Genomic DNA, 27,508 nt, shown 5'->3' with positions numbered 1-27,508 from the left:
CTCTGTTGATTTCTGATTTTATGATTCTCCACGTTATTTTTAAATGCAATGCAGATTTTCCCTTGTTCTCCTGTTCTGTTCATTTTCCCTGCAGAGTGAGTCCAAAGAAAACAATCAAGATCGCTGTGGTGACACAGGCCAATGGCTGTGATTTGAGTCTGCTACTTCCTGTATGTCCCATCTCTTCTTTATACTTTTCTTTTCCTTTTCGGGTTTTGAGCCAGGATCTCAAACTATAGCCTAGGCTGGCCTTGAACCTGTGGCAATCCTCTGTCTCACCCTCCCAGGCACTGGAATTTTAGATATGAGTCCCCTCCCCCCACCATTGTTTCTAGTTCTTTTTAACCCTTCCTCTTCTCTAGGACTTTCTATTAGTGTTGCTATCCCAAAATACCTGAGGCTAGTTGTTTGTTTATTTGTTTGTTTGTTTTAAAAGAGGATAGAAATATAATTCTGTGGTATGTTGACAAGCAGGGACACATGTAAGATCTCCATAGCACAAGTGAGAAAGAGTCAGACCCTCTACTTCCAAGATGGCAACTAGTTGCTGCAGGTACCAGAAGGGACATAGGTCATGTCCTGAAATAAGAGAAAAGCAGACAACAAGCCTACTCTCTCAGGCCATTGCTTCAACAGTAACAATCCACTACCAAGGAGGTTCTCATTGCCTTCCTCATGCAAGGCCACACCTTCTTCACTGTGCTGTATGAGCCCCTAGCACATAGGTTCAGGAGACACACTCAGACCACGGCACCCCTTTCTACATGTACTCCTTCGTGCTCTCCCCTGTTCCCATGCCACCATATCAGTCTTGCCAAGACAATGAAAGAGCCATAAAGATTTCTTAATCCAGTTGTAACATGTATTTAAAAGTCCCTTTTTATTTCAAAGAAATCTTCCCCATCTCTCCAGATTTTAAGGTCATAGACATTAGTCAAAGAGCTATGGAGAGACCTGTTTCCAGACAGATATGCTGGCCAAGGAGGCCTCCAAGCAAATGTAAGGAAGACAGAAAACACAGGAGACCAGATACAAATCTCCCTCTAGCCTAGCTAAGTCAACCTCATAGACCCAGCATTCCACTTCCTTTCCAAGGCCACTTGCCCTAGCTTCAAAATAGAGTTGTTTCTATTTTCCATGGAAAACAAAGCCAAAAGATATGGGAAAAAGCATTTTCAGTTGCCCAAGGAAAAATAGTTTCTCTACTATGAAATGAGGGAAAGTTTTCCTCATCACAACACTGGGAAAGGAAATCCAAGGGCCAGGAATGGCACTGGACTCTCTTGCCTAGTATCTATGACCTATACTCGTGTCATCCTACCACTTGAGGTCACAAAATATAAGGGGCACATAGGTACTTTATCTATAGCATAATATTTTAATTAAACACTAGAAACCAAAAGTGTCAAAGGCATTTGATTACAGCTTAAGAGAATAAAATTTCATAAGCTATCTGTGATTAAACTGAGCTTGAAAAAAAAAAATCTACAAAGGGTGAATCATCCTTTATACCAAGACAGGACTTGAGCAGAGCTGAATAGGATTGCTCTTTGCAAAACCATTTAAAAAAGGATTCTGTGGTGGCGCACGCCTTTAATCCCAGCACTCGGGAGGCAGAGGCAGGCGGATTTCTGAGTTCGAGGCCAGCCTGGTCTACAAAGTGAGTGCCAGGACAGCCAGGGCTACACAGAGAAACCCTGTCTCGAAAAACCAAAAAAAAAAAAAAAAAAAAAAAAAAAGAACCAATGACTTGTAAACTGAGCAAGGTGTTCCAAAAGGAAAGAAAAACAAAAACATAAACGTAAACAAAAACCAAAACCTTGGTCTTACCTTCGACCCAACGAGCGTGTAAAGCCACTGGATGGTCTCACTGTGGTTGATGACGCCATTCATCCCATCCACATACAACATAATCTGACCCAGTGCTGCAGACAGGGGAAAGAAACAAGGAGATGTTACTGGTTTATGTGTAAGCGCAGCCTTCAATGGTCATGAGGTCAACTGAAAGTTTCATCACATTAAGGGTACTGTGTATTGGTAAGGGCACCAACTCTGAAGCGAAGCTCTGAAATCTCATTTCGGAACTGAAAGCACTGGAGGCTATTCCTGGCTGCTGGGGGATCTAACTACAGCACTGACATCAGTCACCTCTGGGCTTGTGCATCTTGATGTATACATGCATGCTTCTCTATCCTGATGTGTATGCTGTTCAATACAGGGCCAAGTTGAACATGAGATGGCACCTGGAACCAAGAGGGCACGTAACGGGTCTCAAAACAACCAGTGTCCCTGCCTGCAGTCCCGTGTCTTGTCAAAACATTTAGAGGGAATGCAATTTTAGCTTTTTAGAGAAAGGACAGCCCTGCATTTAAGTGTTGCTTTGAATTTTCATAAATGAAAAAACTTTATGATGGAAAATGTCAGACTTAAAAAAAAAAGTCTCCTGGCTAAGCATGGTGGCACTGACTTGCAATGCCAGCTACTCTGAAAGGCAGGGTAGGAAGATCACAAGTTCAAGGCAGGCATGCCCAACTTAGTGAGACGGAGTCTCAAAATTTTAAAAATACAAAGAGGGCTGAGGTTGTAGCTCATGGACAGAGCACTTACCTAGCGTGCACATACATGGCTTTGGGGAACCCCAAATAATCTGTCACACGCCAAAGCTTAAATTCTTAGTTTAAGGAAGTGTAATCGCTCTTCTATTACCATTCTCCAAGAAGGAAGTGCAATGTATTATTTTGAACAGCTTCATTAACATCAAAATAATTTTGACTGCAGACACTGCAGAGATAGTGAATATCCAAATTAATCAGGTTTCCTTGAATCATGTCCACCGCCCTAACCACCTTCACCTCTCAGTTGGAAAACTGGAAATTATAGAAGAGTAAATGAAACGATCCCTCATCCCTTAGTCTAAGGATAACCATCTGAATGGACTGATAGGTTTTAGGAAATAATCTACATGAAATGGCGCTGATTGAGAAAAAAAAAAAACACAACACAAAATAGGTTCTGTTCTGGGATCTAGGTAGACAAATGTATGGTGACACTAAAAATCTCATCGTTCCTCACCAAACAAAGGAGCAAATAGTCAAACACGGACCTTCTAAGGAAAACTGTGTCTGAATACATAACGCTAAAATGAGAGGAATGTCTTGGGTACAAACTCAACACAGTAACCATCACACAACATATTCTAGCTAGTCACCAAACCCTGGAGACATTCTTACTAAGCGCAGGACTTCAGACCTTTTCACCTGTCGATGTGTGGGAATGTAAGTGCACACATCCCATGGCACCAGGTGGAAGTCTGGGGGAAACTTTCAAGAACTGGTTCTCCTCTTCCACTCCATGGGTTCTAGGGATTGGACTCTGGTCACCAAACTTGGCAGCAGGTGTTTTTAACCTGCTAACCCATCTCAGTAGCCCCAGCGATAGTTTCAAAATGATACTTGCACAATCACTCTATGCTGTCGTAGAATTTTAGGCATTTTTTTTTGTTTGTTTTTTTTGAGAAAGATTTCTCTGTAAAGCCCTGGCTGTCCTGGAACTCACTTTGTAGACCAGGATGGCCTTGAACTCAGAAATCCGCCTACCTCTGCCTCCTGAGTGCTGGGATTAAAGGCGTATGCCACCACGCCCGGCTTAGGCAATTTTACTATGGCATGAAAACCAAAGAGAGATAAAGGGTTGTATAATACTGTTACTTTGTATAGTGGATAATATTGTTGCTTTTTCACACTATATTACAAACTCATAACACTTAGAACAAAGGATAAGATTATAACAGCATGAAGATTGTTCTCCCTATAACAAAACATGCAAATTAAAGACTAGGCACGTATCATTATCCCTTCAATCAGCAAGGGTGTTTTAAACATCACTCAGCAGTCAAATACTAAGCAGGTCAAAAAAGTGACTTCACATGTCACTGAGTCACGACACAGCAGTTTGGAAGAAACCCTGTAGTAAGGCCATTCTGTGTGGCAAATGTTTGGAAAATTGCTATCATTCATTTCAACCTTAGTGGGACAGGATATTTGTTATCTATATGACAGACCCATAAGGCAGCCATTGCTCTACTTGACAGGCAAATAAACAGGCCCTGAGAACTTAAGGACTGAGTCCCAAACTCCTACTCCTACTAAGTGGTAGAGGGCAGCTCTGCAGTCCTTCCAGGTCCTTCCAGGATGGCTGGCCTTCCAGGTACCTGCACAAAGAGACTTGGTTCTCTTTACATGTCTTTTCATGTGACGTGGAGAGCCTGTTTTAATAAGGGGTCTCTACATTAAAAAACAAAACAAAAAGCACAAATAAAGAAGTAAAGATGTCCCCAAGGTGCTATTTCACAAGTAAAACCTTACACCTGCCACAGTCTGGCGCACACAGCAAGCCAAATCCACATCTGACTCTGGAAAATGTTTCTGTGCAAAGAATTACAAGGCAAGCATAAAAGTTTAAGCCTCTCTTAATTCAACAAAATATTCCAGTCAGCATTTATAACAGATGTGTTTACTGAGAGTGGCCTGTGGCACAGTGGAAGGGGTCTCCCTTAGGTCTGAGCTCTGTGGCACTGCAGAAGGGGAGGAAGAGGAGGGGCTGACATCGGAAGCATTGAGTGCGTGTTTCTTCTCTTCCCATATTTTCCCACTTTGAACACCACACCATGTTACTTCTGCAATAGAAAAGCCAGCAATAAAGGTAAAAAACAAAGCAAATGAAATATGTGATGGTTTTTCATGGTTTATCAATGTTTGACTAGCCCATCACTTCCTTCCTCAGAGAGGCCAGTCCCTACTTCTGCAAAGCTCTGAGAATGAGAACTCAACACATTCCGCCTCCTGTATTCCCGTTCCTCCCTTCCCCTTTTCCAGTCCTCAGTCCCTCTTAGCCTGTCTGCTAAGTCAGCCTAGGGGCGCAAGGATGTTAACGGGACCCTATAACCTCCTGAGAAGCCCACTCTGTGAGGTTCACCCTCCCCTCACAAGACCCAGAACACTGGAATGATGGTTTCTGCCCAAACTGCTCAGGGGCCACTGTTAACAAGACAATAAATATGAGAAGCTGGGTTACTGCTAGAAAGAGGGACAAGTGAAGAAGTTGATTCTGTCAGCTTCTCAGATTGGAGGTAGAGATTTGTGTTTAATGCCTTGGCCTAACACCAGGATAATCCAAAACCCACCCTTCTAAATAGATCTTTGTATCCCAACACCAAAGCGGGAGCTTTTTTCCTGCAAAACACACTCTAGACACAAGGTGGCGCTAAAGAGACTCGCCTGAGCTGATCCTGCAAAAGGAATTAATAGCAAAGACCCACCAAGCAGAAAGTGGGCCTGAGAATAAAATCACAAAAGTAAAAAGTAGGTGTCGTGGTAACACGCCTATTTCTGGGTCACAGGGAGCCATGAAATGTGTTGATCTGTGTTTTCAAATACACAACAGGCAGAAGAGGGTGGTGGTGGCACCCTAGTCCCCCCCAAAAAAGATCCCTTGTGAACCTTCCTTGTTTGGTCACAGTTGAAATCACTGGGTTTTCTGTGTTTCCATGTATCAAAAAAAGTGAGACAGTAGCAATAAGATGCCCATTTTGCAGGGGCACTGGTAGGGACCGAGTTAGACTGGGGCCCGGGCATGCCCCTCAGTGTGTTCCCACATCAGTCACACCCTGACTTGAAGGGTGATAAACCTCAGCTCTCCAAGGCTGGAAGCCCTTACTGCTCACCCCTCTCAGAGGCAGGGCATGGGATCTTAAGGGGCCACTCCTGCCCAGCCCAGCGTCTCCACGACTTCCTCTTTACACAGTTACTTTACTTTTTATATTTAGCTGTGTGATCCATTTTGAGATAAATTTATACAGAATTTAAAGTTCTAGTTTGCCATTTAACTGTCCACTTGCCTTAAGGCCACTTGTTAGGAGACTTTCTCTATTTCAAGGCTTTTGCAAATTAGAGAAGTCCACAGCCTGTGTTTGTGTGGGTCAGTTTCTGTCCTTTGATCTATTTGCCAATATCAGATTACCTCGATCATAGCTTCCTGCTAAGTCTTTCCATTTGTGTATTCCGAGTCCTCCTATGTCATTTTTCTCCCTCGACATTATTTTAGCTACTTATGTTCCTTTTCAGATAAGTTTGTATAAAGTTTGGAAGCACTTTGTTTATCATGGAATCATTTTCATGGCTAAACTGTTTGTCACACAAACCTGGGGACTAGGTTTAGATCCCTGGGGACTAGATTCATAACTTCCTAATACTGTGACCCTTCAATACAGTTGCTCATGTTGTGGTGCCCCCCCCCCAACCATAAAGTTATGCTGTTGCTACTCTGTAACTGTAATTTTGCTGTTGTCATGAACTGTAATGTAAATATCTGATCTGCAGATGGTCTTAGGTGACCCCTGTGAAAGGGTCATTTGACCCCTTCATGCGGTCATGACCCACAGGTTGAGAACCAGTGGTTTAGATCCCCCACCCCCACTCCACCACTATGATCTCACAGAAGTACCTGGAAATCTACCTGTAACTGCAGCCCAGTGAAGAGCTAACTGGCTAGTCAGACTCGACATACAGGTAAGCTCTGTTTGATTGAAGAACTCTGCCCGGATGAATGAAGAGCAATGTAGGATGACCCCTGTCATCAACCTCCAGCATGCGCACTGGCACATACATGCTCACACAAGCACACACACACGAACACACAGAGACACAGGCAGACAGACAGACACACATACACGGAAATGGATACATTTTGAGACATCACCTTTAGCATGTAAGCTTCTAATTCATAAATCCACTAAGCAAACCGAGGTGGATTTCCTTGAGTGCGTTCATCTGTGCTTAGTTTCTGGCTATAGAGCTGCCCTGTGTTTTAAGGTTTTCTTTTCCTTACTTTACAAGCCGTTCCCATCCTTTGGAGCTTTTGTACAGACCTTGCTTGTTTTTAATTTTTCCGTTCCCCATTGCTGATTGGTAATAGGAACAATGGCTTTCCTGTTGTTCTTGAATCCTATACTAGGATAAATGTATTAATTGTAGGAAGCTTTGACTTTGTATTTTGTTTCTGTAGGTTCACTAGCATTGCCTACATAGGCAATAATGTTATCTGTGAAACAAAACAAAAGAACCAATTTTGTCTCCCCCTTACAAAACTGTAACTGGGCCTTTCTTCCTATGTTAGTTAAGATGTTGCCTTAATAGGCAACAGGAGTGGAAAATGTGGAGCCCATGCCCTGTTACCAACACCCAGAGGAAGCACAGTTCGATCTTTACCATTAATTATAATGCTGGAAGCAGACTTTGGGACTTTCTGGAGAGACTCCGATGAGGTTTTGTGATCATGAACAGATGACGTGTGCCAGGTGCCTTTTGACATTAACTGACATGAATTTCATTGACATGAACGTGGCTTTTCCACAAAGAGCTGCTATGGTGGGTTATGCTGCCTGGAACTCAGGCATCAAATGAGCCTTGCATCCCACTTGGCCATGGTGGATTAGTCTTGTTATTTATTGCTGGATTTGATTTGCTAACATCTTATTAAGGAGTTTCACATCTTTGCCGGGGTTGCAGATTGGTCTGTACCATCTGTCTGTCTGCTTTTCACATCATAGGGACTCTGGCTTCATGACATGACTTGGGAAGTGTTTCTCTGCCTTTTTTTCTGGATGAGATTTTATAACATCGGTTTTGTTTTGTCTTGAAATGTTTGGTAGAACTTGCCAGGAAGCCATCTGGGCCTGGAGATTCCTTTTTCCCGAAGTTGACTGCAAGTTATTTTCTTCAGAAGTTATCAGCAGCAGTAGTTCTACAACCCCAGCTTACCTCCATCTAGGGTTTGGTGGTCTGTGGTCAGCAAGGAATGGGTCCATTTTCCTAAGCTGTTAATTTTTGAATCAGAGTCATTAGTGACCTGACTCTGCTGGTCACCTAGAAACTGCAGGTCTTGTCTTTCTCCCGCATCCACATTATTCTTGATTTATTTATTTATTTTAAATAACCAGCTTTTTTGTCTTTTGATTTTTCTTATTTTTCAATTTCTATACTTTTCTATTTCTATTTCCTTCTTCTACCTTTCAGGCTATTTTTATTATTTTTTAAATTTGGGTGTTTACCCTATTTTCTTCTTTTCTAGTCTAAGCCCATGGTATTGTACTTTCCCTCCATGCATTACATTCCACAAAACATAATACATTGTCTTTTCATTTGGTACAAACTATTTTCTAATTTCCTCTGAGAATTTCTCCTTGACACGTGGGTGATTCTGAAGTGTGTTAATTCCAAGTGTCTGGTCATGTTCCTATTATCTTTCTGTTACTGATTTAGTTTAATTCCATTACAAGCAGAAAACACATCATCTGATTCCAATCCTTTAAAATTTGTTATGGTTTATTTCACGACTGGGGATATGGCCTATCCTGGTGACTGTTCTGCCTCTCTGTGAAAAATGCATATATTCTGCTGTAGCCGGGTGGAATGCTCTGGAAATGTCTGTCAGGACTAGCTGGCTGACGGTGCTGTTCAGTTCCTCAATAGCCTTGCTGATTTTCATTCTATCAGGTCTGTTGATCATAAAGAGAGGAGAGTGAAGTCTCCAGATAAAATGGGATTTTTCTATTTCTTACCAATTCTTTCCACCTGGGTTCCACATATGTCAAAGCTCTGGCCATTGAAAGAATGAGCCCGTAGCCATGGTGATAAGCTCTTCGCCACACTCCCTCTCAACTCTACTTTCTTGTAACGATGTCGCTACATTTTGTTTACTTTTGATTAGTATTTGAACTTTTTGGGTCTATATTGCTTTGCTCTTGAACTATGTATACTAAGATAACTTGTAACATTTAGCTGGGTCATCTTTTGTTTTCTTCTTCTGATAAGCCTTGCCTTTACTTGCTGTGAACTGGCTAGTTACATATCACAAAATTATTGGTGTGTTTCAATTTAATCTTTCTTCCAATAAGAATATCTTGCTAAGTTCCTAATTCTATTTATTATATGCTTCATCGCTAATTCTTCCAACCTATTACTTAGCATGGACTTTGTATATTCCTATTTATCTTCTACCTGAAATACTTTTATAAAACTCTTTTAAGCCTTTCACAAACCCAATGTCTGGATCACCTTGGCACTGGGATCTACTGGTTTTTTCTTTCCCAACAAGATGAAACTTTCCAAGCTTCTTGCTTGACAAGTAACACTGGCTTAGATCCTAGATAATTTGAAAATGATGTAAAGAAATGTTGGCTTTTGTTTAAGTATCAGAGAAAACATCACTGTTTTTGTTTAAGCAGGCAGCCACCTGACTCAGTTTGAGCCCTGAGCTCTGTCTGACCTTCCTTCCAAAGGGGCTGTAGCCCCAGAACCAGCAGTTTTGGGGCCTTTGCTGAGTGTGTATTTGGACTGGTCCTGCCACAGTGGCCAGGATGGGACCCGGGTTTGGTGTATTTTGTTTGGCTAAGTCTGGTCTTGTTCAATGGCAGCCTGGACTCCTTTAACCTTGCTTGGATTTCTAAGTCTCAAGTGCATTCTCTAAGGCATGCAAACACAGTTTTTGATGAGCACACACTCAGGCACCCATGCAAACATGCATACATGAACACACACATACACACACACACACACACACACACACACACACACCTTCTCCAGTATCTCCTTGATATCTCAAGGTCATCTGAGGTTCCCCTTCTGGTTTCCAGCCAAAGGGCTGAGCATAGTTAACCTGCCCTGCCTCTTGCCTCCTGCACAGCAGACAATCACTGGTCTTATCCCCTTGAGTGGCTCCTAAACAGACTATCAGGCATCCTCAGGTTCCTGCTTTCTCTAAGTGTTCCCACAGCTGGTCTCACCTAGGAATTACTTGGGGACAGTGGGATGGCAACACAGAGAAAAGAGTACAGGTAGGGAGTGTTTGATTGACACACCATCTCTTTGATGCCATTTTATATTCAAGACTTCATCCCCAGTTTGCTGCTAATATTTATTCTCAAGCCTTGGTCTGTGTCTCTGCCGCCAGCTTAGTAATTGCCTTCATCCAAGAGATGGGCTGTGTGTGTTTACTGCATCTTACCCATGGCCAGACCAACTCCTGTTCTGCTCTTAGAGGAAGCATCCCAGCAGCAATGTGGGCAGGGCAGCAAGTGAGCCCTCGGCTGCGGTTCACTCAGAATTGTGCTGCATCGTCTAAGCCCATGATTTTCTACCATCCCTTCTCTCCCCTTCCTCCCCCTCCATTTCCCCTTCCTTCTCCTTCTGAAGCTTACGGCCCTCTCTTCTGAGGTAAAAGCAAGCTTAGCCCAGACCATGGTCAACCTTCCTCCCTCTGGAGTCCTCCAGGGCCCTGTTCCAGCATGCAGCCCTCAACCACCCGGGCTCCAACTGGAGCCCATTCTACACTTGTGATTTCAGACAGTACTAATGAGCTGTGAAATTGATTTTGTGAGTGAGTCTTAACCACCAGCTTATTGTTTTCAGTAAATAAAATGGTGGGAAATAGATGACTTTGTGCTTAGGGAGGTGAGGGTTGTTTTCGTTTTCATTCTATTTTATATGCATATATGTTTATCCTGCAAGTCTTCAGCTAATAGTGTTTGGAGTTGGATGTGCCAGACTCAGGCTCCTTCCTCACCCTCCACCTCTACTGAGCCTCTCCATTCCCTCTTCAATGTTTCCTCTAGCAGGTCATATGCTCAACCTCTAGCACTGCTACAGATGTGGCCATCTATAAAACCCTCTGCATAACTGAGACACACACACACACACACACACATCTCATGAGGTTTAAGGTTTTACGAAAGTTTCTGGTTTTGTGTTGGGCCACACTCATTACTATCCCAGGGCACATGTAGTACACAAGCCATGGGTTAGACACACTTTCTCTGTATGAAAGGAACTGCTGGTCTTGGCTAGTCCCCTAACTCTGGCTTGCCACCCTTTCCCAATATATACTAGGTGCTGTGTTGCACATGTTAGCTGAAGCTGACAAGGTTCCATCTTCCTCTGGCCTAGGGACAGAGTCCCTGACTCCACACAGCCTTACACCCCACAACCCTGCTGGCTTTCCTTGCATCTTGATCAGACCATCTGGATTCCTGACTTTGAGCCTTGAGCTACTATCTCAGCATTTTAATTCCAAGCCTGCTAACACTAGTCGAGATGCATATGCCGTATGCTTATGTTAAGTACTTAGAAAATACATATTCACTTAACAAACCAGAAATAGATCTGATTTTTATCAATTTTTCTTTGTACATCTGTATATATGAACACAGACACAAATTCACCTGTGTACACTTAGAGGCCAGCAATAAACGTCAGGGCTTCTGCAATCATGTTCTACCTTATTTTATGAGACAATCTTTCACTGGCGCTGGATCTCAGCAATTAGGCTAGACTAGCTGGACAGTCTAGACATCCTCCTGACATCCCCCCTTCTTCTGCCTACCCAACACCCAAATTATAGGCATGCACCTAGATTTTTACAGGGGAATTGAATTCCAGTCCTTATTCTTTTTGTAGCAAGCACTCTGCCCACTGAGCCATTTCCCCAGCCTGTGGTTTCCTTTCTAAATTTTATAAACTTTTGCAAAAGTAGGTATCAACCTAAGGGCCTTGCACATGCTAGCAATTGCGCTCCCACTGAACTACAGTCTCAGTCCTGATTCTTTCTTTAAAAAAAAAAATCAGTGTGCATGCATTGGACACACTGGTGAGTGCAATCCTAAATTAGCTGTTTGCCTACTTGTTCATGTCCTTTTCTTCAGCCAAAGATACCAAAAGTGCCATGGCTCAGTGATGAGGAAATCCCTTCTTGGCAGAGGTACCCCACATTCTTAACAGAGAACATTTCATACATACTGCAGCCTGTGGTCATTTTTAACTAACCCCTCCCTCTATTCTTTTGCTTTTTGTAAAAACATTTTTTTTCGTTTTCTTTTTTAATTTTGTATATCTGTGGGTATCTCTAAGCATGGGAGTGCAGGTGCCTATGGAATCCAGAAGGGGGCATCAGATTCCCTGGAGACAGGAAGAGGTAGCCATGAGCCATCTGACATGGATGATGGGAACCAAACTCAGGTTTGTTCTCTTGATGGCCGAGCCATCTCCCCAGCTCCTTTTGCTCTTTATGGCACAGACCTAACAGCAGTGGTTGTCTTGTTGCTTTTCAGGAACTTGAAAGCTAACTTTTGCTGATTTCAAATTGGCTGAAGCCTTCCACCCCTTTGCTTGGGCCTGTGCAAGTGTCCCATGAGTAACTTTTGACATCAGAAGGACAAAGCTCTGCCAGCATTGGCTTTTTTTTCTTTTTCTTTCTTTCTTTTTCTTTTTTTTTTTTTTTAAGAGCTGTCCCATAACCTTTGATTACACACATGCAGTGCACTCACTGACTGTGTCCCATTGCCTAACCCCAGGCATTTCTCATACACCAAATCACCTTCTTTCTAGATCTGAAACAGTTTTTGCCCCATCCTAAGAGAGGAGGATAGAGACTTGGAGATTCCTCTTTCTCACATTTGTCCACCTTATTAATCAACTCAGTTTCTGGCATAAGACACAAAACTGGCCTACATCAGTAACAGAATGATTTAGAACTACCCTGTAAGACATTTCACTACTTGATAATGTAGTTTGGATAACTCCTATGTATTTCTATCAAAATTATAAAAACAAAAGCAAATTCCATGGAAAAAGTTAAAATTCCCTTCCTACAAATGTTAGTGAGCTACCTGGTGAATGTGGATGGGGACAACATGTGACTTGCTCGTTAGAAATGGGGGTGAGGGGTGCTGTCATGGGACTGAACACAGACATGATGAAAAGGCAGACAGTGTAACCATGAAGACTGGCCATGTTTTCTTCAACTGGAATATAGAGTAGGACTCTGACCACCAGCAATGACTTTTCAAGTTAGCTTCAGAGAGAAAAGAGTGTACAAATGTGCATGGATACACCCCCACACCCCCCTACACACACACACACACACACACACACACACACACACACACACACACGAGCCATGACTAGTACTCAATCCTGATTTCTGGGAAGGGTTCTAACTTAAAGATGGGCTTCCAACTTGCTTAAGTCAAACCTTCAAATTCCCTCTGAACTCTGAAGTAGATTTGGACATTTCTAATTTCCATTATTCTCCAGACTCCCCACCCCTATAAATATTGAAAGAGGCAGCTGGTAATGTAGCCACTGTCAGAGTGAAATGGAGACCTACAGTTCACGTTATTATTATTAGTTTCTTCCACTTGATTATCTGGCCTAAATAACAAGCCTCACCCAGTTTTCCCCGAGGGCAACTGTCAAAGAAATACTCTTTCAACACCGATTACTCCATGAAAATTAAGTAGAATAAGCTGCCAATTTTGGCTAGAGACAGAAATTTAATCAGCACAAAGAGCTCCAATGAGGTGTCACAGTTCTGAACTCCCTGCTTGTACTGAGCAGAATTTACAATGCAAATTTTTCAATTTTAGTAAGTAGTACCAATCTTTCCCCACCCTGGAATGTTTATGTCTTTTAAAAAAAAAAACCCACCAAGATAAAACTGAAGTTACAAAACAACAGGCTGAAGATCCTCTCAGAACACTTACATGCTAATTAGTAATGCGGGAAGAGTCCTTCAGGGTCACTGACACGGGTCCTTGTGATTGGCCTTCCTTCCCTCAGGATGTCATGGCATCAAGTGTTCAGCCTCTTAAATCATTTAATGCCACACAGAGAAAGAGGACTGAATGTCTGTGTCTGGCATGTTCACACACCTTCCCACCAATACTTCTTCAAACCCCGTTCTCACCCTTACAGTTGGTTTCAAAGACCCTTGCCAGCCACCAGCACAGGAAAGGCCTCATTACAGCACGTGGTGACGGTCTGGATAGCATCTATGTGCCCCAGCCTCTTTCAATCTTCCCTAGTCTACATTTGCCACAGTTGTTAGACAAGGAAAATCCCCAAATGATCAGACATGGAATAGATCAGTAGGTTTTGAGCCTCCCAAACCTTTGGTCACATTCCTAGATCCTCTATGGAAAATAATTCTGTTTTGTCATCATTACTGAGAACTTACAGAGACAAGAGACTTAACCTGAACACTCCTCAAAGCTCCCCAGCTTCAAAGTTTACCTTTTACCTTCTTTTTTTATTTAAGTTTTATTGCATTATGATTAGAAAAGATACATAATTTCAATTTATCTGAATTTGTTAACCTTTGAAAACATATTTTGAGTAAATAGACTTACATCACATTCTTCTTTCCCTTTAGTACCCCAACTCCTCCTGGAGAACCCCCTTCCAAAACCTGCAACACCTTTCGTTTTTTATCATGTTCTTTAAAATGTATAACATTTTATTGTAACAATAAAAATGAGTATTATGAAACTTGTTTGTATCTAATAAAAATTTGAAAAAAATTGTTTGATATAAAACAACATTCAATTGAACAGTCTTATGCAGATGTTTTTACAGCAATACTTGAAAATACATGCATTTTTCTCAATATAAATTTCAAACATCTCCAAATATATGAACTGTACGATATTTTAAAATAGTATATCACTATTAGTTTTTTTAATGAACATAAATAGCTAAAGTCTTTTTGTTTGTTTGTTTGTTTGTTTGTTTTTAGTACAGCTTAAAATCTTGGCTCTTACTGTAGTACAAACACAAAATAAGAACAGTTTTTGGACATTGGAGTTCATTGTAACCATTTACCTTCTAATGATACTCACGGTGCTTTTGGGGCTGTTACGTGAAGTTGGGGCACTAGGGGGCGCACTTCTATTAGGCATTTCTACCTGTTGGCGTTTCAAAAGTCACAAAACTGCCTTATTAATATGCAACTCTAAGTAGATAGAGCATCTAAAAAAATCTGGGGCACACTTTTGTGAGATTAAAAAGAAGCAAAACCTATCCCAATATGTTAAGTCTGTATTTGTATTTGGAGTTCTAACCACTGAATTTTAACTTTCTTAAAACCTCCAGCCTAACACATGTACTAACTTACAGAAACTCCACTGAGTTCTGTGAATCTTTATCCCAAGTCACATTCCACAGTGGGGACTTGCTGCTTATCTGAGAAGCCCGCAGAACCTGTGTCCTGTGATTATGTAACATCCCAGACACTGGCGTGGCTAGTCACAGAGAATAGTCACTGCTTTGGAAGTAGTGAGCCATCACTCTTCCATCTCTCCCTGGGGCCTAGTGTCCACCACCTGAGTTATCCAGATGTGGGTATGAGGCTGGTTTTGGGGGTCTGTGAGACTCCACGGCAGATTCTGTATAGCTTATTACTGAAGACCTGCATTTGGTACGAACCTTCCCTAACCAGGCTCTTCCCAGATGGGCTTCGTACCATCACCTGCTACTAGCCAAAACCAAACAAAGGAGAAGCGTGGGGGAAAAGTCAGAGTTCTGGCATCCTGAAGACTAGCCTTCACATGCTCCAGAGAGATGGACAGGGACAGGAATAGGGTGGATGGCACTGGTCTCTGTTTACCAGGTCTGCTTCTGTCCTTGTTCCAAATTGCTAGAACTGGTTTTCCCACACCACCGGTATGCGCTAGCTATACATGGACTTATGCTTCACAGACAGTTTCAAGAACTCAATCCAAACATTCTGCTACTATCCCCACTTCAAGAAGTACATAAAAGCAACCCCAGGACAAGATCTTTGTTTCTTCTTTGCGTCCTGACTGTACTAAAGACCTCCAGAAGGGAGACTTCCTAAAAGTACAGATACAATGTGGTCATTACTGGCCCAACCCCTAGTTATATTTACACTCTGTGTGTGTTGTTTGCTTAATGTTCTTTAAAGATGTTATGTGATGAGATAGGGCAGTGGTTCTCAACCTTCCCAATGCTATAATCCTTTCATACAGTTCTGCACATTGTGGTGACCCCAACCATCAATTTATTTTTGTTGCTACTTCATAACTATAATTTTGCTACTGTTATGAATCATAATGTAAATATCTGATATGCAGGATGCCTGATATGCAACTCCTAAAGGGGGGGAGGGTCAAGATCCACAGGTTGAGAACCCATTATCTAGAGCAATGCCTACACATGCCAGAATAGTCAGAACCAGAAACCTTCCTCTTGGGACCATAATTCCCAGTTAACTAAACTTGCTGATTTACAAAGAACATGAAAAAAATTCTTTTTAAAGATGAAAAAAGCCACAGTAATTTAACTTCTAGTGATTATGCAAATACAGTGTATTATCTGGCTCCCAAAACGAAAATATACGTGAATTATTAATAGGTACCAATGTACTATGTTGTCAGCTACATGCTATAGCAGAGTCAGTCTTTGCAAAGAGACATTCTGCCAAGTGGAGTAAGCCAGACACTAAAGGACACACATGGAAGAACCAGCCCAAGTTCAGAGAAACAGAGAGGGGCCAAGGGAGGGAGCCTGGAGGTTTTGTCCAGTGGGTGCAGAATTTGCTTAGGGTGATGAGAGTATAGAAATAGTAGCCATCATGATGACATGGCAGACTGCTGACCAATGCCACTGGATGACACAGCCTGTAAGGAGGAAAATGGTCTTATACACACACACACTCACACACACACACACACACACACACACACACACATGAGCTTTAAATACCATCCCTACACAAATGACAAACCCAAGAAACATCCCATCATACTACCTGGCTGAAAACTAAGGTCTAACAATAGAAGAAAACCTTAACAGTGAGTAAGAAGGTTATGGTCTCAGGTACCCTGGCCTTCTGACCTGACCCTGGCCCTTCCGGGGCTGGCCGCACTCCCGTGTGCACTGATACAGATGAACCTCACAGTCCTTGCAGGATGAGCAAGGCAGCAGGCAAGTGTGCATCCCCACCCATCCTGCTGTCTTGGCCAGTGTAGTAGATTCCATCTATTTAATAGCTATTTCCTGGCAGCTGTAATTACACGCTCATTAGCTGAGAATTGTTTTGCCATCCGAAGAGTCAGGACTGGCTGCTGCTGATTAGTATTTTGTTTTCATTTCTATAAATACACATGCATTTCACATGTCATCGCTACCGAAACTGAAGAAATACTTCAGACCACAAGTTCGCTGCAGGATAATGAGGAATAAGAAAGTTGGTCTTGGGGAGCAGGGGTGGCTTACAGACCACAATGGCGTGTGTTTCCTTTGCAGGCAGAGGGGCATCAGCAGGTGTCCAGAACACCTGTGACACGCAAACTTCACACAATAGTGAGTCTAGGAGCAAGAAAAAAAAATGTATTCAAGGCTTTTTAGGGAGATGATCATAAAAAAAAAAAAAAAAAAAAAGAAGTTGATGAACATTTCTTCAAAACCCTACAGCTAAATGTGTTCCTGAAGTCAAACATGAAGCCCCAGCTGATCACACACACACAACTATGATAGAAGCTCCAGTTGGAAGTCCAGCCTTCCCCTGGGCCTCTCGGTCTTTTCAGCACAGTAAGGGGGATGGCCCTCCATTTTGCCTATACTTGTAGCTTTTCTGAGGACTGCCATGCCCACTCACTCACAAGAGGAGTCCCAGTTCTTGCTGAGCGCCAGGTTCTCTGCTAGGCCCATTGGGCAGCACATCTTGGCCAGATGGACAGAGCACCAGTTGGACCCCTTGCATTAAGAAGGTGCAGAAGGCAGGTTGGGGAAGGGGTACAAGCCTTGCACACATGCCATAGGGAGAGGTTAAGACTCAACTACGCATGATTAGGCCATTAATATGCTGTAGTTCAGGCTGTGGGACAGCATAATACAAAGCCAATCCCTCCAAGTCACTTCCTTCCACAGGCCACTTCCTAGACCTGGGGATGGGCCCCCGCAGAGTCCTAACAGTCCTCTACTTGGTCAAAGGAAGGCTAGGCTGTGGTCTCAAGCCCTGCTGCTTCATTTTCTCATGTTCTCTCTAGTTAGAAGGAGTCACTGAGGGTAACCACAATGGATGCAACTCAGGAGCACAGAGTATCTGAAGTTTTACAGTCACACTGAGTTTGTGTTCTAAAAGGTGTGGAGCACAAAGACCTAGGGGAGGTGTAAGTATCAGCAGCGCAGCAGATGAATGATATCTGATCAATAAATGATAATCACATACCAGAGGTGGTCTGCTAGCCAGAGAGGTGAGGACAGAGTCAGTGGGGCCAGGTTCAAAAGCTCCCTTCCCAGGGAAGAAGGGATGATGTGGCTGGACATTGCTCTTCCTCTTCCTTCTTTAAGCCTGGAGACTCTTTCTCTGAATGATAAGCAGCCCTGCTGGGCATAGACTCGGGGATGGTCTTATGAGATCCTCAAAAGCTAGAAGGATTTGAAACCACATAACCCTGTGATATTACGCTTCCTGAAAATATACAAGAGCCCCAGAAAAATCTCATTTGGAGAAACCATCAAGGAAGAGGTCGGGTTGCCAGGAAGGACTGTCAGAATCTGGTGAGGCTAGGAGGTGAAGATCATGCCTTACAACAGGAGAGAATGGCAAAGGTGGCTGAGCTGAGTACAGCCAGGTGATACTGTTCCTTACGTAGAAACGTGGTGACAACAGAGATCCTGCCAGAGAAGGCAGGTGTAGGAGTGAACGGAGCATAGGCAGAAAGTCATGCCATGCAGCAGGGATGTAGCTGAGGACTTCAGACAAAAGTGGACAACTTTCAGGCAAATTTCAAGAGATCCATTAGACGGTGTAATACATGAGAAATGTCCAGATTGACATCAAACCCCAAAGAGACAGCCCAAGTACTAGGTGACTACAGCATCGCTCTGTAGATAAATCAGGAAGATTCCAGACTCTCATTTAAGTGTCACAAGAGCATCTGAAAATCACACAGTTCATAGTGCTTTTTAATAATCCTATGGGGACATTTTTAAAGTGAACCTAGAAGAATTTCTATCAGAGAATGGTAAAACCAGACATTACAAACTCTAATTCCATAGAACGCAATGACCGACCCTACAACCTCAAGATTTTCTCATATACTGTAACTTAAAGAAGTATGTGTGTGCACGTACGTGCATGCACATACACAGAGAGGAGACAGGTTTAGCATCCCTGCAATAGTAAAAGATAAGGCAATGTAGCTCTCTATCAGGAGAATGGATGATGGTACTGAGTGCACCCAGAGATGCCACGTAAACAAAAGCACAGAGGATGCCTGTCAAATATGATGTTGAGTGACACCACCAAGCCACAGAAAGACACATAGAACACTTTCATTACAAGTTTGGAAACAGAAAGTATGGTATAGGATTTAAAGACTATATATATATAGTAGATACAATAGTTTGTTATGTCTTGGGAAAGAACTCTGCAACAGCAGAATGCTGCAGCTGGAAATCTTCAACTCTATGGCTACTCCTGACCTCTTAAGGGCAACAGTGTATCCACAGGTCTCTATTATTCTCCATACTTCTTTACACATCTGTAGTGTTTTGTAACAGATTAAAAGGAGTCAAAGTATCTTCAAACTGGTAGATTCTAAAGCAATGATGAATCTAGTCTTCAATTTAATTTATTGTATATGTTTGTGTCTGGCCAAGCACATGCCACAGCATGCAAGTAGAGGTCAGAGGGAAACTGTGGGAGTCATCAGGTCTCTGTTTCCACCTCGTGGGTCCCAGGGATGGACCTCAGATTAGCAGTCTTTATGTCAAGCATCTTTATCCTGGGCCATCTTGCCAGGCTGATGAATCTACTGTTTAGTGCATGATAGAAGTATTCAACTCTACTTCCCTGTGGCACTTCACAGTGAGAAGAGGATGCTTGGTTTGGCCTCTTTGAAAAGCTAGATCATTTGTGGACATTCATCTCTCCATATCGTCAGAGACCCATCCTAGAACCTCTGTAAGACACCAAGTCCTTCAGAAAGAGAGAGAGAGAGAGAGAGAGAGAGAGAGAGAGAGAGAGAGAGAGAGAGAAGAAAAAAGCACAGCATTTGAATATAAATATAGATTATAGATACATCTCCCCATATACTTCAAATCCTCCCCATGACTTATAATAGTTCTAAGTACAGATGGCTCCACTCAGTAGTTCAAAAAACAGTGGCAAGAGAAAGGCTCATACACGCTTGGCAAGGCGACAATCCATTTACTAATCTTTTCCCCTACAGTCAGTTGCATCCATAGGTACCGAACCCATGGAAGTGGAGAAAGCTCTACTTAAGCCTTTGTCCTGAGGATGTTTGTTGTTATGATGCTGTAATTATGATATGCTATGGAACCATGAATGTGCTGTTAACAGGCTTATTATCAAATACTAAGCTTTTTGAATATTGAAAATCTTGGAAATTATTCTATAAGCATATGATAACTACTGTCCTATTGTTAAACAAATTTTTCCTAATTCTCAGATACAAATAATGCTCTACAGATTTTTTTGTTTGTTTGTTTGTTTGTTAGTTAGTTTGTTTGGGGGGTAGGGGGTATTGGTTTTTTGTTTGTTGTTTTTGCATGTAGCAATTTTTCTTTTTACAATTATTCTAGACACATTCCCAGAAATAGAATTATTTGTTAGTCCAAACAGTTTAATCATCTTTTGTGAGTCACTGCACACTGTCAGTATATTTAAATAAAGTGTTTGCAAGCCTTCTACTTCTGGACAAGAGAGAACCAGGATCAAATTTCCCCTTCTGCCAGAGACATTCAAAATCTAGACTAAATATAACAGCTCTTTTGAACTTTGGACTTCAAACAACAGCAGATGCTTCTCCAGAAAGATGAGAGAAAAAGGCAATGAGCCTTCATGTAGCCCATGTTTCTGTTTTGAGAAGACCCCCATGTCATGGTACAGGGAGGGCAGAATCTTCCAGACTCACTAGACTGCCCACACTGAGACCTGGGAGAACCAAGAAGAGGATTTATAAAACATAAATAATAGGAGAGAGCTACCTCAAGAAAGAACTCAAAAAACTGGAAGACCCTTCTTTTCAGGAGGGTAGCCATTGGTGTAGGATATACCTAAGGCCAGGAAAAGTACTATTTAAATAGTAGGTAAAGAAATGGCCAGGCACACATCTGCACACACAAAAGACCAATGTGTCAACCAATCCAGTGTAAACTTTTGTTTACACTTACTGAAATGGTAAGAAGAGGCAATCATAGGTCCACACATGCATGAGTATGGTAGTCGTGCATGTGTATGGTGGTCGTGCATGAGTATGGTAGTCGTGCATGTGTATGGTGGTCGTGCATGTGTATGGTGGTCGTGCATGTGTATGGTGGTCGTGCATGTGTATGGTGGTCGTGCATGTGTATGGTGGTCGTGCATGTGTATGGTGGTCGTGCATGTGTATGGTGGTCGTGCATGTGTATGGTGGTCATGCATGTTTATGGTGGTCATGCATGTGTATGGTGGTCGTGCATGTGTATGGTGGTCGTGCATGTGTATGGTAGTCGTGCATGTGTATGGTGGTCGTGCATGTGTATGGTGGTCGTGCATGTGTATGGTGGTCGTGCATGTGTATGGTGGTCGTGCATGTGTATGGTGGTCGTGCATGTGTATGGTGGTCGTGCATGTGTATGGTGGTCGTGCATGTGTATGGTGGTCGTGCATGTGTATGGTGGTCGTGCATGTGTATGGTGGTCGTGCATGTGTATGGTGGTCGTGCATGTGTATGGTGGTCGTGCATGTGTATGGTGGTCGTGCATGTGTATGGTGGTCGTGCATGTGTATGGTGGTCGTGCATGTGTATGGTAGTCGTGCATGTGTATGGTGGTCGTGCATGTGTATGGTGGTCGTGCATGTGTATGGTGGTCGTGCATGTGTATGGTGGTCGTGCATGTGTATGGTGGTCGTGCATGTGTATGGTGGTCGTGCATGTGTATGGTGGTCGTGCATGTGTATGGTGGTCGTGCATGTGTATGGTGGTCGTGCATGTGTATGGTGGTCGTGCATGTGTATGGTGGTCGTGCATGTGTATGGTGGTCGTGCATGTGTATGGTGGTCGTGCATGTGTATGGTGGTCGTGCATGTGTATGGTGGTCGTGCATGTGTATGGTGGTCGTGCATGTGTATGGTGGTCGTGCATGTGTATGGTGGTCATGCATGTGTATGGTGGTCGTGCATGTGTATGGTGGTCGTGCATGTGTATGGTGGTCGTGCATGTGTATGGTGGTCGTGCATGTGTATGGTGGTCATGCATGTGTATGGTGGCCGTGCATGTGTATGGTGGTCGTGCATGAGTATGGTGGTCATGCGTGCATGTGTATGGTGGTCGTGCATGTGTATGGTGGTCGTGCATGTGTATGGTGGTCGTGCATGTGTATGGTGGTCGTGCATGAGTATGGTGGTCGTGCATGTGTATGGTGGTCAGAAGACAATGGAGGAGTTGGGTCCTTCTGTCTACTGAGTGGGTTCCAGAGATGCCCTCTGATCATCAGGCTTAGTGGCAAGCACCTTTGTCTGCTGAGCCATCTCAACAGCCCATCAACCCCAATTTTATCCCGAGTAAGGTTTGTTAGGAAAGTAAAACCAGGACTTTTTTAGACAAACAAGGTAAACTTCAAGGTAAAAGTCATCCTATGTGGGCCAATACTCAAAACATGTTTACATTAGTATTTGAACATTGTTCAAAAGTAATGGACTCCTTAAACATAGAAATTGCAATGTTGTGTGCAGTTCAAGGTATGATGTCAGGCACAGAAATAAGAGTGGAATAAAATGTCTTACACTGTACAAGAAGTGATGTAAAATCACTCAGTCTGTGATAAGCTAGAGAATGACTCAGACTAGAAACCAGTAACCAGTCACCCAAAGCGACCAGGAGCAAACAACAACAAGAGACCAAACAAAATCCTGAACATTCACACTATTGGCAAAAAAGAAAAGGGAGACAGGAAGTAAGTACAGACGGAACACATGACAGCAAAGTGACTGCATCACTAGTTACAGGAAAGCCCAACAACCCAAAGGTGCCAACTTAATGTCAGACTGGACCTAAACCTTGAGGTCCTGTGACTCTCCCAGGAAAGAAGACTTTCATATAAGAGGGAAGCAAACGTCAAAAGAATGAAAGAGAAGAAATTCCTTTCTAACGTGTGAGAGGTTATTTATTTGTGTGAGAGGACACCATAACGCAGAAGGAGAGGACCGTTTGTGGGAGTTGCTTCTCTTCTTCTTGCCAGATGGGTTCCAGGAACTGATATTGTCAGGCTTGATGGCAAGAGCCTTTGCCTACTGAGCCATCTCACCAGGCCCAGCATTATGAACGAGGAAAAAGTACAAGCAACAATAACAAACATAGACCCAGAAGAGAACTAGAGACTCTTCCGATTATCACCACTGCTTTCCGGGTAATTATAGGACATATGGACCGACAACCAGCAAGTAGTTAGAGGTACCTGTCACCCTGACCTAACTGACATTTTAGACTTTTACACAACAGAGCATGCAAAGAACTGTTCAAGTACTCAAAGACAGATTGGATCCTAACTCACGGAAAATATTCTCAATACATTTAAAGGATGACATGGGAGGCAGCATGGCGATGGGGATGTCCCTGCACTGTAGGTTGGGCTTCACACACACACACACACAAGGCATCAAATTCCTGACTACAGTTCTCTCTTTAGGAGCACTCGGGTGGGGCCGGAGAGATGGCTCAGTGGTTTAAAAGCAATGGCTGCTCTTCCAGAGAACCCCGGTGTGATTCCCAACACCCACATGATGGCTCACAACCATCTTGTGATGGAAACTGTTCCCAGGAAACTGTATGTGGCATGGCATACAGGTGGACAAAACCACACAAAGAAAATACATACATATAAATATAAAATAAAAATAATTTTTAAAAAAATCTAGGAGAAGAAAAGCAAGTTAAGCCTAGAGCAGTGGTTCTCAAGCTGTGGGCTGCAGCCTCCTTTGGGGGACACATATCAGATGCCCTGCCCATCAGATATTTACATTACAATTCACGACCATAGCAACATTTCAGTTATGAAGTAACAATGAAATTAATGTTATGGTTGGGGGTCACCACAGCATGAGGAAGGCTGAGGACCCCTAATCTAGAGTAAACAGAAAAAGAATGATTAAAAAGGAAAATGATAAAGAAAATCTGTTAATTTGGCAAAGTCAATAAAATGAAACATCTCTAGTCATACCCAGAATAAAAAGAGATAAGAGACCAAGTGTAACTGTCAGAAATGGATGGACGACACTTCCCATGGAGCAGGCTCGAAAACAGAAGAAAATATCCACTTGGTGACATTTTCAGTCTATGTACTGAATGCCTCAGACAAAATCCACAAATTCCTCAGGAAGATGTAAAGTAATAAGTCCTCCCTCCAGCCTACATAGGGAGCCCAGCTGGGCCAATAGTCATTAAAGAAACAAAACATAGCTAAGTGTTTTCTAGAAAATGAAAGCTAGGCCAAGCAGAGTGTCGGTACTGGTAAGTTCCATCAAATACTGAAGGGTGAAAAATAAAAATACGAATTCTACACAAACTCTCCTAGGCAGCTGAAAGGGAAATAACATATTTCTCTACTCATCCAACAGGACAAGAATGACCACAATCAAATACAAAATATTCAAAGAATAAAGAGGAAGCACAGGCTGGTGCCTCTGCTGAACACAGATGCAATCAACCTAAGGGGTGGGTGACAAGCCCAGTGCTAACTCCTCCTCCTTCCCTCTCTCCCTCCTCCCTCCTTCTTCCTTCCTTCCTTCCTTCCTTCCTTCCTTCCTTCTTTCCTTCCTTCTTTCCTTCCTTCCTTCCCTCCCTCCTTCCTTCCCTCCCTCCTCTTCTTTCCTTCCTTCCCTCACTCTTCCCTTCCCTCCCTCCATCCTTCCCTCCTTCCTTGCTTCCCTCCCTCCTTCCTTAAGTTATATCAAGGAGAAAAGGAACCTACACAAGCTCTCAAAACTTAACAACAACAATAATGATACAAAACAATCCTGAAAGAAACACAGTTCAGTTTCTAAAGTAAGTGCATGAGCAGACATCTGGCAGGTAAAGACATGAAGGAATGGTTCAAGCACACGCATCATCGGGCAAATGTAACCCAAAGTCCAAGGATACCACACTGCTCTTCTGGCAGAATGGCTGAGATTGACTAACCACCCGAAATAGTGGAAGGGTGTTAGCAGATGTCACTGTGGAGCTAAAATAGCACAGCTACTGTGGGGATAAACAAAGCTAAGCAAAACACAGGGATAGAAGATGGCACCACAGGTAAAGGCACTGTTGGACAAGCCTTGTGGACTGAGTTCAATGCCTAGAACCTGTGTAAATGGTGGAAGCAGAGCACCAACTCCACCAAGCTTCTCTGACCTCCACATGCAGGATATGATGCACATCTGCCTACGCACAGGAGGAGCCTGAGCACACACATAATAATAAACATAAATAAACAAATAAACATTTAAAATAATTACCCCTTAATTCATGATCCAACCTTTCCCTCTTAGATATTTCCCACAGTGAAATCTGTGTCCTTACAAATACTTGTACAAAATGCCCAAAGTAGCTTAATAAATATTAAGAATTATTTATTCATTTTAAAAGATTTATTTATTTATTATGTATACAATGTTCTCCCTACATGTATGCCTACACATCAGAAGCGGAGACCAGTTCTCATTATATATGATTGTGAGCCATCATGTAGGTGATGTTGTTGCTTGGAATTGAACTCAGGACCTCTGGAAGAACAACCAGTGAGTGCTCTTAACTTCTGAGCCATCTCTCCAACCCCAAGAATGATTTATTCTTAGTAACACAAAACTGAAGACATAAACACATTCCATCAGGATGTGAGTGGACAAACTATGGTATGTCTAGGCGTGGAATCTGCTCTTCTGTCACTCCATTTTCCAGTACTTTAACAAACTGTCTGGGAAAGACAACATAACAGAAAGATAGGTTTTGGCTCAGGGTGTCAGTATTTATTTAGCCTTGCTACTTTGGGCCTATGGCAATATCATGGACTGCAGTGTAAGAGTGCAGAAAGGGGCTGTGATTCTGATATTCCCTTTGGGGCTCATACCCCAGTGACCTAACTCTTTTCTCCTAGGCCCCACCTCCTAAAGACTGCACCATTTCTTAATGTACTACAGGCATTGGTCATGTGCTGGACACATTGGTGTTTGGGGAGAGTCCAGAGCCTATGCAGCAACAGCATCAAAAAAGAATGAACAATAGCTCACAATGGTAATGAAGTGCTTTTAAAAGTCTCCTGAAAAATGTCAGAGAGTAAATTATATCCTATATGATTGGTTTACACTACACTTCTACAAATACAAGCTAACGTGTGGTCGCAGAGATTGTATGGTGCCTAGGGAAGGAGTGGGTGACACTGGGAAAAAATTTGACTATGAGGGTGCAGTAGGAAATGTTTTGTGGGTGATGGGGACCTTCACTAATCTTAACCATAGTGATGGTTTTGCCTATGTCTGCTCATGCCATCATTTTAACAGTTAAGTTTGCAAATAATTACCACCCATGCTTCAAAATATCAAGTTACACTTGACAGAAGGGATACGCCACAAAACCACCCACCATAACAAATATCTTCTCCCCTGCGAATCAGTTCAAGGGTTTTTCCCAGCAAAAGAAGAGTGCCCAAGAAATCAATTTACGCTGATGTTTGCTGAGTCAGTGAACAAACTTGTTTTGTTTTAAACTCTCACCAAAGCAAATTGCGCTTCTCCACCTTAATTCTCTCCCTGACCCAGCTCAGACCCTGGCTTCCGGGAGGCTCCAACCAAGTGCCTTCCAGAACTGACAAAGTGACTTGGGTAATGCCATAGAAGGCTGGAAAATCAGCCGGCCACCAGTGCCCTTGGACTCTGCTGCCTGGCTTCCCAAATTTCCCTCAGGAAATCTTGATTCCTCTTTCCTTTGTTCCTCCTCTCTTTGCCTTGGGATTTGAGGAAATAAACACCTAAACTCCTTGTGCTACATTCAAAATGAGATGTTTTAAATTAATGGCTAATATACCTCCCCAAAAGAGAAACAAAGCCTGAATTTGTAGGGAATCTGCCAGTCACAGATGTTGGATGATGTTGGAAGTCTGAAACAATGGTGATGGTTCTGGGGTGGGGTGGGAGGTTGGGGGTTGGAGGTTGGAGGTCAGGTTTTCTAGCCTCATAAAAGCCTTAGGCTTTACATATAAACAGCCCACTCTGGCTACTGCCAAGGCTTTGGTCTCTTCTTACCCAGGCCCCATTGGATCCTGTGTCTCCAGGGAGACGTCACCCTGCTCTGTGTTGTTGACATCAGCTACCAACCTGCCCCTGCAGGTAGGAGAGCAGGGAGGGATCCATTCCATCACACTCAGCTCTGAGAGGCAGGAAGAACACAGGTACTTTATGCAGAGTCCACATTGCTAAAGCTATGGGACAGTACAACCATTTCTCCCTTTGGGTTCTACCCCAACCGCCCTGGCCACCATCAAAGACTCGGGGAGAAGCAGGGAGCGCATTCCAGATCGACTGTATGTTTTGTCATAATATTTTGGGCCCACTCATCACACCTATAAGTATTGTACAAAAACACATTGTGTGTAGAGTGGGAACACTGACACAC

General features: G+C 42.9%; 1 protein-coding gene across 4 annotated transcripts in view; it reads right to left on the bottom strand.

Annotated features, from left to right (window-relative positions):
- The window catches only part of Fhod3 (formin homology 2 domain containing 3), a 423,897-nt gene that overhangs the window by 163,593 nt on the left and 232,796 nt on the right, over positions 1 to 27,508 (bottom strand). For all 4 annotated transcript variants that reach the window (XM_021150413.2, XM_029472088.2, XM_021150415.2 and 1 more), the window contains exon 6: positions 1,831 to 1,925. In XM_021150413.2, coding sequence (XP_021006072.1) covers positions 1,831 to 1,925 — 95 coding nt within the window. The remainder of the gene's footprint in view (positions 1 to 1,830; positions 1,926 to 27,508) is intronic.

This window comes from Mus caroli, unplaced genomic scaffold (genome assembly GCF_978045245.1).
Source record: "Mus caroli unplaced genomic scaffold, Mus_caroli_1 scaffold_19, whole genome shotgun sequence".
NCBI lineage: Eukaryota > Metazoa > Chordata > Mammalia > Rodentia > Muridae > Mus > Mus caroli.
This window is presented reverse-complemented; position numbering and strand designations above follow the sequence as displayed.